The following is a 20493-nucleotide window of genomic DNA, read 5'->3' as shown; positions in this document are numbered from 1 at the left end:
TGATTTCTGTGATTCCTAGCAAGCTATTATTTTTGTCCTAATATGGATAATACTTAATATCTATGTCATATGGTAATTATCATTTCAACATGAAATAATGGAAGCCCTTCCTTAATGCCCTTGACTGTATTTATATCAGTAAGATAATACTTAATATTTATGTGATTTGATAACATTTCAACATAAATCATGGAAGCAGTCCTATTATGAGCTTTTAACTGTATTTATTTCAGTATAAGATTGGCATTATATTGCAGGCATCACTATCTTGTAAATGGAGGACTTTTATATATGTATATGAAGTACTTACAAGTTTTTCAACAGAGGATGAGCTTTTCAATGTTTTAAATGCTTTTTTCCACATGCCACGTATAGTGGATGGGTTTTTCTTCTCTTGATCGTCATCCATTGAACCATTCTGTTTTGGAGTCAGTAACTCTATCTGAAAATATATAAAAACAAAAAATCTATTAGTAATGAATACTTTCACATTAAAAAAACAGTTTGCCAACCATTTTTTTTACCTACTGAGCAATGGCGACCAAAGATGGCCCTGTATGAATATTAAATACAGTAAATTTATCAACTCTTAACAATTGAGTACTGAATATCAGCCCGTTTTGGTAAAATATGCTTGTATAATTTACTTGTAGCATTAAAGCTGCATGCCTCTATCCTTGGGAACCAAACTATTTCAAGGAAATCAACCATAAGAAAAATGTTCAAAAATATTAAGAAAAGTAAAAATATACACAATTCAGGAAATGATTTACACAATATATACAATGAATGACTGATTTTGCAGTATTTATCACTTAATTTGTACTGTATGACTAGCACAATAAGGCATATTTTTGCATTTTCTGACCTATTTTTTAGTAAATTTTATAGATTTAAAGTATCATTTGCTATTCATAAATTACTTTCTTTGCTCACTGGACTATATGTTACTTTTTAATACATTTTGAAATTTTTTTTATGAAAATTAGGCATGCTGCTTGAAGTCGAAAAAATTTAACACACCAAAATAAAGCAAATAAAAAATAGTAAAAATTTCAGACAAGTCACAAGTTAATATTTCTTATCATGTCTTACCGATATATCTTTTGTACTTAAATGTTACAGACTGAACCACTGATACCAATAAAATAAATGGATGATTAAAGGCAGTCATGTATTGGAAATAGAATAAAGAAGTAGCATAAGATGTTATATAAGATAATTAGAGCTTAGTGATAATTGTGTAACTAGATGACAGGTAATAGTTTCACACTTGATGATTTACACCTGGAATATATATTAACCAGTCTCTGGATATAGAAACATAATGGGAGAACCAGACCAGAAAATGCAGTAAAATACTCCCAAATTCTACGCTTCACTTATGACAATTACCATATTACATAACAACAAGACAACTAACATAGTAAAAGGAATCTTCCTTGTTTAAAAAAATATAATCTTGATTATTATTTCCTTTTAATTAGCAAGTCTTGTCCACCATATACATGATCTATTGTTCACATATGCTATCCATTGTTCACAATATGCTATCAATTGTTCACAATATGCTATTCATTGTTCACAATGTGCTACCCATTGTTCACAATAAGCTATTCATTGTTCACAATATGCTATTCATTGTTCATAATGTGCTATACATTGTTCACAATAAGCTATTCATTGTTCACAATAAGCTATTCATTGTTCACAATAAGCTATTCATTGTTCACAATAAGTTATTCATTGTTCACAAAATAAGCTATTCATTGTTCACAATAAGCTATTCATTGTTCACAATAAGCTATTCATTGTTCACAATATAAGCTATTCATTGTTCACAATAAGCTATTCATTGTTCACAATAAGCTATTCATTGTCCACAATAAGCTATTCATTGTTCACAATAAGCTATTCATTGTTCACAATAAGTTATTCATTGTTCACAAAATAAGCTATTCATTGTTCACAATAAGTTATTCATTGTTCACAATAAGTTATTCATTGTTCACAAAATAAGCTATTCATTGTTCACAATAAGCTATTCATTGTTCACAATAAGTTATTCATTGTTCACAAAATAAGCTATTCATTGTCCACAATAAGCTATTCATTGTTCATAATATGCTATCAATTGTTCACAATATGCTATTTATTGTTCACAAAAAACTAATTATTGTTCACAATAAGCTATTCATTGTTCACAATAAGCTATCAATTGTTCACAATATGCAATCAATTGTGTTACATTAATTTATTTTTCATGTCAGATTGTCTTTCTGTTACCATACAGGTTTATGTATATTTGAGATGACCCTCTAATCCACGAGGGCACCTGGGTATAGACCATGTTCAAAATCAAAGCCAATAATTATATACAGTAATCATGTCAAAGAAAAAAAGACAAATTTACATAAACATTCCTGTATCATTTATTATTTTATTATATTCATTGTAAAATTCTCAAAAAAACAAAACAAAAGACAATAGCAAACTAAAGCAGGTCAAATGAAGATGTTTAACACTATCAATTGTTCTGATCACATCATGTTCTGATCATATCATGTTCTGATCTCATCATGCTCTTAACTCATCATGTTCTGATCTCATCATGCTCTTAACTCATCATGTTCTGATCTCATCATGCTCTTAACTCATCATGTTCTGATCTCATCATGCTCTTAACTCATCATGTTCTGATCACATTATATGTCCTGATACCCAGTTTTGCCTAGCTGAGATATATACAGTCGGCATCGTACTTGCGTCCACCTTTATTGAGCGACTTTTTTATTAAGCGGCCGCATAAAATCCCTCCCGATGATTTTTACTATATAAGTTAATTCCATTAAACGACGATTTTATATCGCGGCCAGCGGCCACTAAATGTCCGCCCAAATGTACAAAATTCAGTGTTAAAGTATCTATTAAAACGGCCGTGACAAACAATCGTCCCTACGGACATTCTCACCTGTGTAATTAGCGAGTAGGTTTGAACAAACAAATATCTTTCATGGTTCATTGGTCTTAAAGTATCTATTAAACGGCCGTCAATTAGACCGTCACAAATAATTGTCGTTTAAAAACGAAATTTAATAACAATTGCAATCGTTTCAAAATCGGAAAGAAAGAAACAGTTTTCCGATAGTAATATTTATTGTGACATATTTTGTCAGAGCAATAACGTATCACAACACCGCATTGGCACAGTTTTGTCATGTGCTCAGAGTGACCTCCCTTCCAGGAAATCAAATAAAAAAATGACGTCGGAACGAGCGAAAAAATGACAGACAACTAATAATACCGGATAAATTGAATGAGGAAATCGTGCATGGAATTGAGTCTGAGTAAATAGCAAATGCCATCGTTTGTAGTCAAAATAAAATCGTGAAACGTAGTGGACTAAACATTACAGCCTTTCATTGCTGATGGTGTAGATCTAGGTGCTCATCTGATGCAAATTATTTGTTTCAAGGTCAAAATGACCTGTTAATAGCATTATGAGCGTAGATCACATTTGTACACAAATTTTTACTAAAAAAAACAAACACATATTGATGACTTTTTTAAACAAAAGGCATAAATGTAATTATGAAACTGTAATACATAATGATTATATAATATTGTACAGTTTTTGTTTTTATAAAAAGATGTTATTATATCTATGACTTGTAATATAATAAAGTCTCGAATTTTCCAGAATTCTATTGAGAGACCACTTTATTAAGAGACCACTTTTTGGCAGTCCCTTGAGTGGTCTCTTAATACAATGTCGACTGTACCTGGCACTGTAAGGTTTATTTTTCCACACATTTGGCAACAAATAATGCAATATTGTTTTCATTTTTAATTATAACTGATCATTTTGTGGCTAATATACTTAATACTACCATTTAAAAATCATGTTACAATCATTTTAACATAATTAAAAAAAATCCAATAACTCTGCAATTTATAAAAAAAATAAGTGTTCATTTAACATATGAATGTTATAAACACCTAACTCTTTCTCAGTTGAACCACTGTAAAGCATGCAGACCCAATATATGTGTTTTTTGTTGGTTTCTAATTTATTACTTAATTGTTCTGGAACTGTATGCCTGGCAAATGCACCATTTTTTATTTGGCAGATGTCAATAGAAATACTTAATTTTCTGGGATTTTGGTGCAGAATGAACGTTCTGCTGTAACACAAACCAGAAAATGCAAAACTTATTACAGCCAACAATAAAATAAATCCTCAACTTCATAAATAAACATTGTTTTATATTTGTACAATTAGCTTTTGTATCATTTCTGAAGGAAAGTTATCTCTCGGATACCACCAGAAATTGGGCTTTTATGCAAATTTTCTACTATAACTGATATGTTCAATACAAAATATTATGTTATTCAGACAAGTTGGATATACGTATTCCGAGGTTAAGATGTACAATGTACATAATCCGATAAAGTTTTTATATATTTTAGAATATATTTTTCAATTCTTTATTAACAAAAATTGTTACTAGCAGTGTCATTGAGCATCAACTCCATACTGGTAAAAAAAACAAAAACAAAAAAATAGCCTCATTAAATAGTCATTACTTTCTTGCTTTAACTTACATATACATGTACTTTAACATACTGGGTAATTATATTGCTGTTTTAGAGACTAAGTTATAGCCTTGACACTGCTGTACTTGTAAAACACATTTAATACAGTATCCTGCCTTGAATTTGAAAAACAATTCATTGTTAAGTATGATGGCTTTGAATTTGAAATACATAGATTTAACAGCTATTAATATTGTAATGTCATGACTATACCACATTGCACTTTAAGGTTCAGGAAGAACAATTTTAGTTTTGAGAAAAATTAAAAACATAAATATGGTTGATAAGAAACAGAAAAAACTGTTTACAATGAAAATGTAATACTTCTTTTGTTGCAAGTATAAGTACTATAATGTGGAGATATTCTTGGACCTTCTTTATAGTACAAGATGACAATTAAGACCGGTAGGTAATTGACGGAGCATATAAAGTGTTTAATCTGCAGCTTTACTGATACAATCTCCTAAATGCCTATTTCAGGAACTTCTCTAGAGAATTCTCTCCTTTGTAACTAATCAAAAATGTGAAGAAATTATTCTACTTCATCAAGTCATTATTACTAACAATGTAGGAGTTGAGTGAGTCAACAAATACTTCACAGTCTTATTAATATGAACCAAAAGTTATAAGCCTTTGCCACCAGTATAGAGCAAGGCCCGCTGACAAACCTGGGCAGTCTATCTGAGGCCTTACATTGTTGGTAACTCAATGTCATAGTTTGATTTTTTTTTTGGTTGGGTTTTACGTCCCACCAACACAATTTTAGGTCATATGGAGACTTCCCAGCTTTACTGGTGGAAAAAGACCTCAGCATTTATAATTTCAGGCATGAATGAACCTGAGCAGAACCACCAACGTTCTCCGTAAGGTACCCAGGTAGCTTCCTCACATGAAAGAATTCAAAGTCCCTGTTGGGATTCAAACCCACAGCTGTGAGGGGTAGGTGGATTTAACTGTTAACTTTGAATGGACTGTTCCAATGTAAATTCAGCAGGTCAAAAGTTACACCTACACCTCTATAACCTTAATACTCAGATTCACATCTGGCACTTTCATTTTTCTATTGTGAAAAAGTTAAGTAGCAAAATATCTACATGATCGGTAGAGAAAGTTTATTATACGCTATGATATTGATTCAGCAGTGTTTTGAAAATAATTTTTTAATGGTTCTCAAAAAAATGGATACTATTCTAAAATAAGCATTAACCATATTATAAATTAACTTGAAAGTAAGAATCTTTATATTTTTTTAAAGTGTGATAATTCTTGGTGATTATTTAGACAGTTTTTAGTTATATAAGTTAATGTATGTAATTAGCCTACATTTTTAGACATGCATGATGCACAGTAAAAATATCTTGAAAACATAAATAGTACCACTGCAAAATGAACAGATTCAGTAACAAGAAAATAATTTTCTTCATGGATAAGTTTCTCTGAAATTAAAACTCACTTCTAATCAAGTTCCTAAATTAGGAACCAGGTATCTCAAAGCATTGATGTTTTATTTTTTCAACGATTTTTCTAACATTCAAGGGAGAAGGGACTAATTAATTTTCCCATGAACAGCAAGTGCTTGCTGTAACAGAAGTCCAATAAATGTAATAGGAATTAATCAAGCGATTAAACTTTGAGCAGAAGCAATGTTAGAGCTGATTACCTCAGCTAATTGACTCTATCTCCTTCAAGTTATCTTCATGTTTTATATTGCTCATTTTTGTCTTGGGAAATAGACAGTTTCAAATGTAGACATCAAATATATTTTAAATCTTGGGAGTCCCCTGGAATGTCAACACAGTACAAATATGAAGTGTTTTTAATTTGAATGCCTACATCAAACTAAGCAAAAGAAAATTGTGGGAGCAAAGTTTACCTTTATGCAATTGGTTAGGCTTCCTGTAGTGGTCTTGTTGTTTTTGTATGAAATTATTCACATGTAAAACCTGACATTATACACATATGAGGCCCACATGGGAGATCGGGAAACCGAATGTGTAAGCCTCGTTAAATAAAGTCGTTACTTACTTACATTGTTGCATTACTTTTTAGTTTGAAAGTTCTTAGATTCAAAACATTTAACTTTCATAGACAAAAAATACAGAACAATATAGAAGATTATTTTCAACACAAAGTTAAAAAATCATTTCAACATCATGATTTATGAAATCTGCTTTTATAAATTATGATTTGTTTTAAAGTTCTGACCAAACTGCTTTAAATATTATCAAGCAACGAAAATGCGTTGTCTTTAAGAGGCCCACAAACTGAATGTGTAGGCCAGTAAATAAAGTCGTTACTTACTTTACTTACTTACTAAAAGTTAACCATTATCATGTAATCAAAATATGTTTTAGGAAATACTAAATATTAATTTACTTATACTTGGACATTGTCATACCAGCAAAAAAATGTTGCAACATTGTCATACAAGCAAAATCTTTTTTGACATCATCATAGTTTTACATAAGCAAAGTATTTCTATTGACAACTCAAAATTTTTTGGATAGCTAACAAAGTATAAGTCTTTATCTTTTGCCAAAGAATGTATATGGTGTAAAATATTGAGTTGTTGTTTATAATTTTTTAAGGTAAATTATAATTCTCTCTACAACATGACATATTGCTTCACTCATCTATTAGGAATAATTATGTGAGCTTGTTGTATTGTATTACATATTGATTTATAATTATTTGAAACATTATTCTATAATAAGAAATAAATTATTCTTAATAAAGACTTCAGGTGAAATTATAGCTTATTTCAATCAGACTTTGTTACTATGGAGATGTGGTATTATAATAAACGCTCATAAAACTGAATCAAATGACGTTAAACTTTCTTAAATTGTTTGAAAATCTGGAAATAACAATTATTTCAATTTTATAAATCAATTTAACAAATAAAAAAAAACAAGAAGAAGAAATAATTGAAGGACTAAACTGTCTCATGCTACAAACAGGTATTTGTTTTATCTGAAATTATGTGTGTCAACAGTTAGGCTGGACATACAGTGTACTATTTGAAAAATCATTGTTTTTCTTCTCTTTGAGATCAAAAAATAAAACAAAGTTATGAGAACAAAAAGAAAAAGTTTTACAAAAAACACCCAAGCATCTGAAAAAGTGAAACTCCTCACCAATAATCATAATGTCATAACATGACAACCTGACAATAATAGTCTGCTCATGAGAAGTTGATATAAAAGTGCAACATGTTATGAAAACAGTAAAATACTATTACAACAATTGCAATAAAATAAATTCTCTTTTGCTTTTTTCTGATAATGTTCCTTACAATACTCCAAATAACTTTAAAAAAAGAAAAAACATTTAACATAATGGACATTACAGGTTCTGTTTTTTGGCAAACGTTAGTCAATATGAAAGTGTAAAATGATACAATAAATCTTTATGCCACAGATTTATTGGCTGAAAAAAATCATCAACTAAACTTCAATATCCTGGTATTTTTTTTAGTAGACATTTCTTTATTGTATTATGAAGTTGCATATACATTTAAAAAAATACTTCTTTGTGAGTGATTCGTACTTATGAAAAACAGCTAACAAACAGAATGGTAACCTGAAGCATGAAACCATTGAGCCAAAACATCCATTTCCTGACAAAAAAGGTATACATTGTGTTCAGAGGATAACACAAAGAATTAAATGCCAGGAGTAAAATTCACTTTGCATTCACAATTTTTGTTTTTTTTGGGGGTTGGGTTTTACTGGTCACAACAGTATAGCTAGTATAGGTCATTTGGTGACTTTTCAGCTTTCCTGGCGGAAAAAGACCTCATGTGCCCTTCCATTCATTATTTCAGTCATGAATTGTCCCCTGAGTAAAACAATAAATGTTTTGTAAGCTAGCTGGATAGCTTTCTCACATGAAAGAATCCAAAGTCCATGTCAAGATTCGAACCCACAGCAGTAAGGGCCAAGTGGTTTGAAGTCAACAACTTTAATCACTAAAATGGCCAGGGACACCTCTCCCATCAATTTCAAAGTACTTTCAAAACAATGTAAACAATAATAATATTCTAATAAAAATAAGTTTCAATTTCTTAATGAGACATGAAATATCAGAAAATATTATGACAGAAATATATCAATTCTTCTTAAAAAGAAATGCCTGGAAACAATCTAAGAATCTCAATACAAACACAAGGTGACAAAATAAGACCACTGGGTCATCCAGAAAAAACAAACATTACATCAAACTTTCTTATCCCCATCACAACAGTTGAGATAACCTCTTTCACAATCTGTAACATCAGATCATCTCCAGAGATGTTTTTCTATTGTAATATATCAAAATGTGAAGACTGTTTTCTATTCCACACTGACATAATATTGGTAATTATGTAGAATTTTTATTCATCTGGATGTTTCCAGATATTAGAACAAATCCCTATGCTCTATTGCTTTCTATAAAAAAACACCACACAACCCCCCCCCCCCCCCCAAAAAAACAACAAAAAAAAACACACAAAAAAACAACAAAACCAAAAGCTTTGATTCATAAAGTTATCATTAGTTGTTTAATTTACTATTAATAAGTCCAAAATGTGTATTTTAATCGACAGGAAATATTCATTTCCGCATAATTGTAAAGGAGCTATTTAAAAGTCTTATTCATTAGTAAATATATGTGCAATCAAATTTTCCTATGATGAGTTGTAATGGGAGGTAGGGGGGGGGGTGGTTGTTTTAGGGGAGGGGATAACCAACAAGAGCTGTCCGTAAGACAGCGCGCTCGACTTTTTTATTGCTTGCCAATAAAAAAAGTTTTTGCAGTAAAAGGCAATACAAGAATCTCTGTATTTTTAAAGTGAACAATGGCCATGAGCATTAAGATATTTAGTGAAGAATTATTTTAAAATAAGTTTGAAATGTTTAAGTCAAAAGAGGGCTGGTAAGAAAGAAAAAAAAACTGAGTTGAGCCTTAAATAAATTTAATAGTATTATACTACTGATTTTAATTTCAAGTACAAAAAGAGAAAAATAACTAGTTGTTTGATACCCTTGAATATTACAGCAATGTTTATATGACATAATTTATGGTAAAGTGAACAAGTGGATAGGAATGAATTTTTTTAGATTTTTTAAGTTTTTTAGTGCTTGCCTATAATACAAAACATTGACAGTTAAGGGCCATAATTCAAATAAAATCTTTGACAGAATTACCTTCTCCTGGACATGTTTGGGAATCATGATTGTAAACAAGTATTCCAACTTTCAAATTAATATCTCAAACAGTTCAGTCAAAAAGTGGACTGGTACTAAAAACTTAACCAAGATTCTAAGTCGATAAAAGGCCTTAATTTTTAAAACAAATCCTTGACAGAGTTACCTTCTCTTGCGTACAGATGGGGGTAATGATGTGAAATAGCATTAAAAGTTTCAAAGCAATATCTCAAAGGGTTAAGGCAATAAGTGGATTTTACCATATTCAATGTATTTTCTAAGTCAAAAAGGGGCATAATTCTGTCAAAAACCTTGACAGAGTTATGTCCTCTTGTCTGTTGATGAAGGTCGTGATGGTAAACAAGTATGGTCAGTTTCAAAGCAATACCTCCAATGGTTTTTGAAATAAAGTGAGGTGGTACAAAAAACTTAACCAAGCTCAATACACTTTCTAAGTCAAAAAAGGGCCATAATTCTGTCAAAAACCTTGACAGAGTTATGTACTCTTGTCTGTAGATGGAGGTTATGATGGTGAACAAGTATGGTAAGTTTCAAAGCCATACTTGTAATACTTCTGAAATAAAGTGGGGTGGTACGAAAAACTTAACCAAGGTGTGACGCCAACGCCGACGCTAACGCCGACGCCGGGGCGAGTAGGATAGCTCCCCTTTTCATAGAAAAGTCGAGCTAAAAATAATCAACAATAGTACCAATCTTTATAACTAACTATGGAACTTGATGGTCCAATAGTAAAATTTTTCCAACCATATATATTACTTAACCGTTATCAACTGTTATTGGTCTGCATTGTTGGTATGGCTAGATTAAGAAGCCACCAGCATGCTGTAAGGGTTAATTTTAGATTTATCATATTAACTATTAATTTACTCCTTAAAACATTTTATAAAGATATAGATAAGTGATATAATGACATATTTCTATGGTAACCAAATCATAAAACATAATGAAGACATACTTTAAAATAACTGAATTTGATTTTCTGTATATAACTGTTCTCATATAATTGGATGACAATAACATAGACATGCATTCTTAACATCTATGTGAATTTTGTTGCCATATTATATCTGAGACATATTAATATAACAGAACAAGCAACTGGGCATCTTTTTTCCCTATAGTGCAAACACCAAAACTTTTTCATGTTATCCTTTTGTAAAAGGATAGTTTTTGTCCATAGTTAAAGGTTTAAACAATATAAATATTAACTAAGTGGTTTAAGATTTTGATAGTCCTTTTGTGTCTAAATGGTATTAACATGATGTAATGAAAATGAATCAAAGTATTTTATTACTATAATGACATTGATAATGACAATGATATTTGATTTAAAAACTATGATATATCAGACTCAGGTGTTTCCGTTAGTTTTACCCATGCTTAACAATTGCATGCTTAGGATGACGTAATTTCGCGGTTATGAATCAAGTTGTAATTTTTATACGCTGTTGTAAGAAAATAGTTACAGGTGTAATGACATAAATTTCCATGAAAAATTGTTTACTAAGGTAAAGAATTTTAAATATTATTAAATATGGTAGAATATGCAAGTAAAAATTTCTGACATGTGTTTGCGGTTCGGATAGGAATATTGGTCCCTCAGGGACCTAGGGCGGGTTGCCATGGGACAGTAATCCTATTTGAAACACAACATATGACAGATATTATTATATCTGTCAACTGGAGGCCATCAAAGTGGCAATTCAAAGCTGCCATGCAGCATGTTTGGTGTCAAAAGGTCAAAGCAAACTCAAGTTATAACACGAAAACTAAATACATTAACCTTGATCACAGATACCTGGGTAGCAATCCAAAGCTGCCTCCTGATATAAGCTACCCACTCGTCAAGTTTGGTGTCAATAGGCCAAAGCAAACTTAAGTTATTGAGCAGAAACTTAATGTCTATTTTTAGTATCAGTGACCTTGACCTTGACCACTGACACCTGGGTAGCAATCCTAAGCTGCCGCTTGATATAACCAACCCATACACCAAGTTTGGTATCAATAGGCTAAAGCAAACTCAATTTATTGAGCGTAAACTGAATTTCTCTTTAAATAACAGTGACCTTGACCTTGATGACAGAAGCCTTAGTAGCAATCCCAAGCTGCCTTTTGATATAAGTTATCCATACACCAAGTTTTGTGTCAATAGGCCAAAGCAAACTCAAGTTATTGAGCAGAAACTGAATTTCTTTTTTAAGTAACAGTGACCTCGACCTTGATCACAGACACCTGGGTAGCAATCCCAAGCTACCTCTTGATATAAGCTACCTACACACCAAATTAGGCGCCAATAGGCCAAAGCAAACTCAAGTTATTGAGCAGAAACTGAATTTCTATTTTTTAGTAACAGTGACCTTGACCTTGATCACAGACACCTGGGTAGCAATCCCAAGCTGCCTCTTAATATAAGCTATCCATACACCAAGTTTGGTGTCAATAGGCCAAAGCAAACTTAAGTTATTGAGCAGAAACTGAATTTCTATTTTTAGTAACAGTGACCATGACCTTGATCACAGACACCTGGGTAGCAATCCAAAGCTGCCTCTTGGTATAAGCTATCTATACACCAAATTTGGTTGCAATACGCTTAAGCAAACTCAAGTTATTGAGCGGAAACTGAATTTCTATTTTTAGTAACAGTGACCTTGACGTTGATAACAGACACCTGCGTAGCAATCCCAAGCTGCCTCTTGATATAAGCTACTTACAAACCAAGTTTGGTGTCAAAAGGCCAAAGCAAACTAAAGTTATTGAGCGGAAACCAAAAGTTGATGCCTGCCAGCCGACTTGGGCATTACAATAACTGATTTTCGTTGAAAACCTAATCCAGTTACCTCTCTGGCGTGGGTTCGATCCCGGGAGATGCTTTGGTAGTTTAGCGCGGAGGAAGGTAGTCTAGTACTGGTGTAACTCTCCAGGAATGATGGTTAGGAAACTACCCGCCTATATGACTGAAATACTGTTGGAAAAAGGCGTAAAATGAAACAAACAAACAAACAAACAAAATATTCAATATTGTCATATATCTATCTATATCTTGACATTGGCTTTTTTATACAGAAAATCATGAGAAACCTTTCTATAATTCCCCTATAAAATTGGATAAGAGCTACTAAAACAGTTGCCATTCCATCCATCTGTGTTTCCTGGGAAATCTTGTACAGGCTTAAAGTACAAGGTACCTATAATGTAGGTTGAGAAGCCATGCAGTCAAAGCGAATAGCATCAACATCAAATGATGTAATATGTTGTCATTGGTGACAATATTTGAAACTGTCTATTTCCCAAGACAAAAATGAGCAATATAAAACATTAAGATAACTTGAAGGAGATAGTCAATTAGCTGAGGTAATCAGCTCTAACATTGCTTCTGCTAAAAGTTTAATCGCTTGATTAATTCCTATTACATCTATTGGACTTCTGTTACAGCAAGCACTTGCTGTTCATGGGAAAATTAATTAGTCCCTTCTCCCTCTTGTTTGAAGCCTGATGGTAACAACATTAGCACATGCATAATGTTTGATTTTCATTTAGGGTATATAGATAACCAGGATGATTTTAGCTGTTCATATAAAAAGTCACATGATCTTTAATGTCCACTAATACCAGTGTAGTTCAAACTTTTCATAGAAAATACTCTATACCATCATTGTATCATAGTTTGGAGACCTTTCTGTTGAAAAAGTGTCAGAGTTAAATCGTATACATATACATGCACAATGCGGTAACTGGAGTGCAGGTATCAGTTACCCGCACTCCAGATAATGCCCGTTGATTGGTTCATTTTTGCTGGGGTTTACTTATTATGACAACAGAGAAAGGGAAAGGGGCAGAAATATCATATTCAAATGCTCGTTCATTGGATAATTTTTTCTGGGGTTTCATATCATGACAACAGGGAAGGTGCTGTCATGTTTGACTATGATACAAAAGAGAAAGAACACCAAAACACTCAACAATCTGATTTATACTCGGGGGGTGGGGGCTACGCCCCCTCGTACAAATCAGATAGCCTCGTGTTTCTGTGCTCTTTCTATTTCAAATACCATCACAATTATAACATAGAGGAACTTCATCATCTAAACTATAAATATCTTCATACATGTAGGTACATCATTATATAATGACAACTTTAACAACTAAAAGAACTAGGCTATTTTTTCTGGTGTATGAAAGTTGTATTGAAGTGTTTCCAAAAAATGGAATTTTTACTGTTGTAATTGATATTGATTGCACTAACATGTTAGGTTGTGACATCCTACTTTTTCGTCCAATGAGAAAGCCTAAATTTGAAAATTTCTTACAGTCTATTTCTGATTAACTGTCCTCGGTAGAGTTTATTTAACAATTCATTAAATTTCACATCTATCTGGATAAACTCTATGGGAGTCCATGATAAGTAGGTCAATGATTAAATTATAAGACTGTTACAAGAATCCTGCTTCTTTTGAGCTGTTAAAATTGTTTAATTTTATCTTATTAGCATCTAACCAGGAGTGAATAGTTAAAACAATTTATTTTCAAAAAAGCATGTGAATATTATGTTTATTATCATATTATTGGAGAGAATTATATGATGACATTGCAAGTTGTGATGGTAAACACATTATTATCATGACAACAAACACATGCCATTCCTGATAATAAACATGTGAAAGCCATCATGATATAACCACAACAGTTACAGAAAAAAATCAGATCCTCAAATCTGGCTTTACTCATATAATGTCAGCATTAAAAACATTACCATATATTTTATACTGTATGGTACAGGTTTTTTTTGTATGTAATTAATTTTGATAAATGATACTAAATTCTTGAGTGAACAGAAATAGAAACATAAACAAAAACATGAATCTGATATGATTTTTTGCTGGAGTACAAAACACATATAAAATAATTACGACAGATAACAGGTATCTACCAATCTACCATCAGTAATAAAAAACCAGCACCATACTGTTTCAATTATTTGTATTTGTATGACCGAAATTCTGCAGTATGTGGTACTATTGGCAGTCTTATATCACAGTTTGTTAAAAAAATAAAATAATCTTGTACAAATCAAATTATTTTGTTCTGATAAGTTGAAGTTAGTGATGTATTTGGGATATATCTGATAAACTGCACAAAACTGAGAAATTTTAGTATCTGACTGTCCTACTCTGCAATCTATTCTTGTAGCAGTTGATAAATTTTTATTTTGTGTTGGTGAAATGTTCATGTTCCATAATGAAATGTTGAAAATACTGAATATGAGAACAAATCTGTCTGTTTGTACTTTTACTTGGGTTTAGAGTTAAGCCCCCACAGTTACATTTGCCTTTTATCTTTCAAAAGAGCGAAATGTGTATTAAATTGGTGCGGACTCCGCTGAACATTATTTATTATGTGTATTAAAAATAAAAGGTAACTTATCATTTGGCAACGCAAAATACAGTGTGTAGTATAGTTCATCATTTAAACGATATTGTTTCGGTTTTTTGCGACTGTGTTAACGTTTACAAAATATTTTAAACGTGGGAGCCTTAGTTTGGAGACACATTGACATGGTTACCATGGTTTAAGATACACTGATTGTTTCATCATCAATTATAATGAAAGATATTCAGGGACATGCATTTTAAAGTATAATCAGATTTTAATTGACAATACAAAAATTCTTCACACATAAAAGTAATCTATACAGAATTCCAGCAGGGATTTGAGATTCTCTGCTATGAAATATTGAAAACATTCCTGGAACAATTTCAATAATTTTCTTGTTAAAAACTACTTCATTCTCAGAATATATCTTCCATTAAAAAAAACATCTCAACAAAAGATAACTGCTTCTTATGCAATCAATTCCTATAGTTTTTAAGCGAAACATTTTAAAGAGTTACTTTATAGTGATAAATCTCGGTGTTAAAAGTTGGCCAATTGTGTCATTTTTCTCAGCTAGCAGGAAAGAATCACATACTAAGTAAGCAAGTTATTGTGGACAAGCATTAACACAAGTAAAATAAATAGTGTTCTAAATAAATATGTTACATTTAAGACAATTTGACACATTTAGAATCTACTGATACCAAAAGTAAGAAAATCGAATTTAGAGCGGTACATGATAGTGCATGAACTTGACCTTAATTTTGATGAGAGAAACGGCTATGTTCTATGAAATGTGGTATTTTTACTTGGCATAAACAATCACTATGATACCAAACTAACTATTTCCATGTGTTATAGATACAGTAATATACATGTTTATATGTATACATACATCGCAAAATACATTATCTAAACTGACTGCAGGAGTAATTTCATGACAGACAGATTAGACCAAGTTATATGAAAGAAAAAATAAAACTAAGTGTCACTGCAACCTTGACCTTTGACCTAATTAGCTCAAATCAATAGTAATGTTCCACAAAATTTCACAAATCTAGACTTGTTCCTTCTACGCGTATTGAGCAGAACATGATTTTCCACTAAGTACCATTGTGAATTGACCTTTGATCTAATGACCTCAAGATCAATAGGGGTAATCTACTGACCATTAACAATGTCAACAATGTCACTACTAAGTTCCTCAAGTTACTAAGCAGATCAGGATTTTACAGTAAGTATCTCTGGAACTTTGACCTTTGACATAATGAATCGAAACCAGTAAGTCATCTACTCACAGGCCATGACCATCTTCCATACTAAATATGAACGCAACAGCACGTAATAGTTATCAATTTATTTAGCAGTCATTGATCTAGCTGAAGTTCGGACAGTCAGATGGACAAGCACCATACAATAAAAGGACATTTCAGACTTGGTTGAGTCTGTTCATGAAAGGTACAACAATAGATGTTATCCGGAACTCAGCAAATTTGGGTTTTTCCATGCTAATCCCCAGGTACAAACTTTTACCATCATAGCTTCACTGTGCACATCAGTCACAATAGATTAGTCAACCAGTGTCACGCCGTAACTGTAAAAGTTTGTACCCCTGGATTAGCTGGGAAAACCCAAAATATTCTTAATTCAGGAGTAAGTCTATTCTCAAATTGGAATCATCTTTAAGCCTAGTATATAAATATTTTATATAAAGTCAGCTTTTTAAAATTTCTGAATGTGACCAATTTAAGTTTTGTGTGTCTGTCCTTAATTTTGTCCTTTCATTAGAAAACATTTATTTTAGTTATTTTGTTGACAAACATTCATTAGGTATTCATTATGTTTATGAAATGGATGGATAGATTTTCATATCAAATTATGTAATATTTTAATGTTTCTGCAGTTATGAAAGAGGACAAAATAAATAAATTTACTACCATCTAGTCTGCTGCCACATTTGTATATTATCTATGTGTTAATACAGACAGACAGACAGATGCTGAGATACATTTTTTACTACAAAACTCACTGTTATGCCTAAAAATTCCACTTACAATGAGAGAAAATAGAAATTAGGTTGATATATTCACTGGAACAAGTTAACTAATTTTGAAGACTTTCCAAGAATATGTTCCGGCATCTAATTGCAGTAGTAAATAATTCACTACACGCAATTCTTGTGCAACAAAAACAATGAAAATAAACAAATCATTTCACTGATAGATGTAAAAAGATGTGTTTTAACACGTCAAAACATTGGTGATAAAAAATGCATTTTCATCTGTCAAAATACAGGCATATCGTAACTTCTATCGACTATGCAAGGTGCTATTTTACACCAGCCTCTCTTACTTAAAAACACACGTAATTATTTATTTAAGAGAATTCACTGTTTATTCTAGATGTTTAGCAAAGTAAATGGGCTTTAAAATAAACCATGGTTTGTGTTTGTATATGTTTTTAAGAGGTATGAAAGAAACATTATCATTTTCTAAAAATAATCTTATCTGTTAAGGTTGGAAATGGTGGCTACCGAGGGCAGTGTTGCCAGTTCAGGAAAAAATGGCTGTAGCAATGGAGAAGAGTGGCAGCCGGGAGCAATGTCAATGGGGAGCAGTGTTAGTCTGGAAAATATGACAGTAACAATAGAGGAGAGTGGCAGCTTGGAGTAAAGTAAATGGGGAGCAGTGCAAGTTGGGAAAAATGGCAGTAGCATGCTTGGAGAAGAGTGGCAGCTAGGAGCAATGTCAATGGGGAGCTGTGCAAGTTGGGAAAAATGGCAGTAGCATGCTTGGAGAAGAGTGGCAACTAAGAGCAATGTCAATGGGGAGCAGTGCAAGTTGGGAAAAATGGCAGTAGCATGCTTGGAGAAGAATGGCAGCTAGGAGCAATGTCAATGGGGAGCATTGCAAGTTGGGAAAAATGGAAGTAGCATGCTTGGAGAAGAGTGGCAGCTAGGAGCAATGTCAATGGGGAGCAGTGCAAGTTGGGAAAAATTGAAGTAGCAATTGAGAAGAGTGGCAGCTGGGAGCAATGTCAATGGGGAGCAGTGCAAGTTGGGAAAAAATGACAGTAACAATAGAGAAGAGTGGCAGCTGGGAGCAATGTCAATGGGGAGCAGTGCAAGTTGGGGAAAAATGGCAGTAACAATGTAGGAGAGTGGCAGCTGGGAGCAATGTCAATGGGGATGTCAATGGGAGCAGTGCAAGCTGGGAAAAAATGGCAGTAGCAATGCAGGAGAGTGGCAGCTGGGAGCAATAAAAGTTGGGAGCAGTGACAGTAGAGAAAAGTGTCAGCAGAGAGCAGTGAAAGTGAGGAGCAGTTACAGTAGAGGGGCAATGATAGAGGGCTCTAGTGGCATTTGACAGTGACAGTTTGAAGAAGTGGCTTCGGAGGGCAGTAACATTTGGCAACAGTGTCAAGCAGAGGGCAATGCAAGTGTAGAGAAGTGGCAATTTGGAGCAGTGCGAATCAGGGGCATGCATTTTGAGATGAATCTGAGATGAAGTGCCACCAGTTTAAGTCCTATCAAATATATTTCTAATTTACTTGAGCAAACACTTTACTCTGATTTAATCTAACCAGATAAAAGGACAATTAAAGTTTGAGAAGCAATAATGACAAATATGGTACATTATAAAAAGAGTTTTGTCTTTGTTTCATGCACTTATTTGTTACATAAGTTGCTAGTATTATTGTAACTACAACTTTGTCCAGCTTGAAGTTTAACTAAAACCATAACAGCTTTTTAATTTCATGATAATTCTGCAAAAAATATTTGTCATAAGGAACCAGTGAATCTTAATCTTGGAATTTCTTTGAAATCACTTAAAGAACTCAAAGAACTAATAAGAGACTATAAATAAGAAATGGTACAATTTTTCCAATGAACATTTCACACCTGTGATAGAAAACAAAATAAATAATTCATACCTCATTTGGCTCTAAATTCTCACCAACTTCTGCCATTATAATATATGACCTGTCATCTGCTTACATAAATCCACTCTTTATATTGTAATCCTTTAATAGTACAGATTGTTTTTATGATATGTCTCTTTTTATATCATTGATATTGTTTTATGATATATCCTTTTTATATCATTGATATTGTTTTATGATATATCCTTTTTAAATCATTGATATTGTTTTATGATATATCCTTTTTATATCATTGATATTGTTTTATGATATATCCTTTTTATATCATTGATATTGTTTTATGATATATCCTTTTTAAATCATTGATTGTTTAATAACACATAATAATCCACTTGTAGTTTGTCTTCTTCTATGCCATAAATTCCTTCAGTATCATGTAATATTTTGTATTACATAACTCTTCCACAGAATGTTTATTATCTTTATCTTTTTAATGTTTATCTTTTCCACCATAAAATAATACTTTTGGAATAATGCACTCTTTCTATTTGAAAATTAAATGTCCTACATACATGTATATATTCATTAATTGGTTAAACATGTTCTCATGTACATCATATTTCCATGAATGTAGACTTCTTCACATTATAATCATTATGAATATCTATATGTTTAATTAATATTCCTTTAATTATTTAAATAATAATTCCTTTTGCTAACGTTTCTATGGTATTAACACACTTTTCCAATACAAATTTGTCAATCACTTCATCAAACGTTATTTTTCTGAATATACAATGACAGCTTTAACAATTCTTTCCTTATTTTTCCTTCTTAAATAACAAATATTTCAATATTTTACCTATAAACCATTCTCACAAATGTTATAGACCACAGTAACCTTTTTTTCTAGAAATGAAATTATACATGGTAGATATAATCATGTTCCTGTATCAATCATATACCTATAATATACAAGATGTAAATCTGAAATTTCACAACTGTGTATCAGTTTTAATTCATTTTCTTTGAATGTCAATATGAAATTTCACAACTGTATATAATGTATCAATTTAAGTTCATTTTCTTTGAATGTCATTGGCAATATAACTATATATAGATAATATTACTGTAGACTTATGTTACCTGTATACAGGTAGATGTTTGAACTCTAATTCAGTCTTTTTTTCAAATTAAGTCCTTCAGTGCTTGCACGTAGTGCAGTTGGTTGAATGTATTTGGGACATGTGGTGCAGTTAGTTGAATGTAGGTGGGACATGTGGTGAAGTTAGTTGAATGTAGGTGGGACATGTGGTGCAGTTAGTTGAATGTAGGTGGAACATGTGGTGCAGTCGTTGAATGTATTTGGGACATGTGGTGCAGTTAGTTGAATGTATTTGGGACATGTGGTGCAGTTAGTTGAATGTATTTGGGA

At 32.1% G+C, this 20493-nt stretch overlaps 1 protein-coding gene across 1 annotated transcript in view; it reads right to left on the bottom strand.

The window, feature by feature from the left end:
• Positions 1-20003, bottom strand: part of LOC132734687 (SH3 and cysteine-rich domain-containing protein 2-like) — a 62233-nt gene extending 42230 nt beyond the window's left edge. Inside the window, exons 1-2 of the mRNA XM_060721480.1 lie at positions 19110-20003; positions 311-442 (exon numbers count right to left, since the gene is read on the bottom strand). Coding sequence (XP_060577463.1) covers positions 311-442; positions 19110-19145 — 168 coding nt within the window. The 5' untranslated portion in view covers positions 19146-20003. The remainder of the gene's footprint in view (positions 1-310; positions 443-19109) is intronic.
• Between the last annotated feature and the right edge of the window lie 490 nt (positions 20004-20493).

The sequence above is a fragment of the Ruditapes philippinarum genome, unplaced genomic scaffold (genome assembly GCF_026571515.1).
Source record: "Ruditapes philippinarum isolate M1 unplaced genomic scaffold, ASM2657151v2 ctg699_1_1_1_1, whole genome shotgun sequence".
In the NCBI taxonomy this organism is placed as follows: Eukaryota; Metazoa; Mollusca; class Bivalvia; order Venerida; family Veneridae; genus Ruditapes; species Ruditapes philippinarum.
The sequence above is the reverse complement of the archived record's forward strand: the minus strand, read 5'-3'. Positions and strand labels throughout refer to the sequence as shown.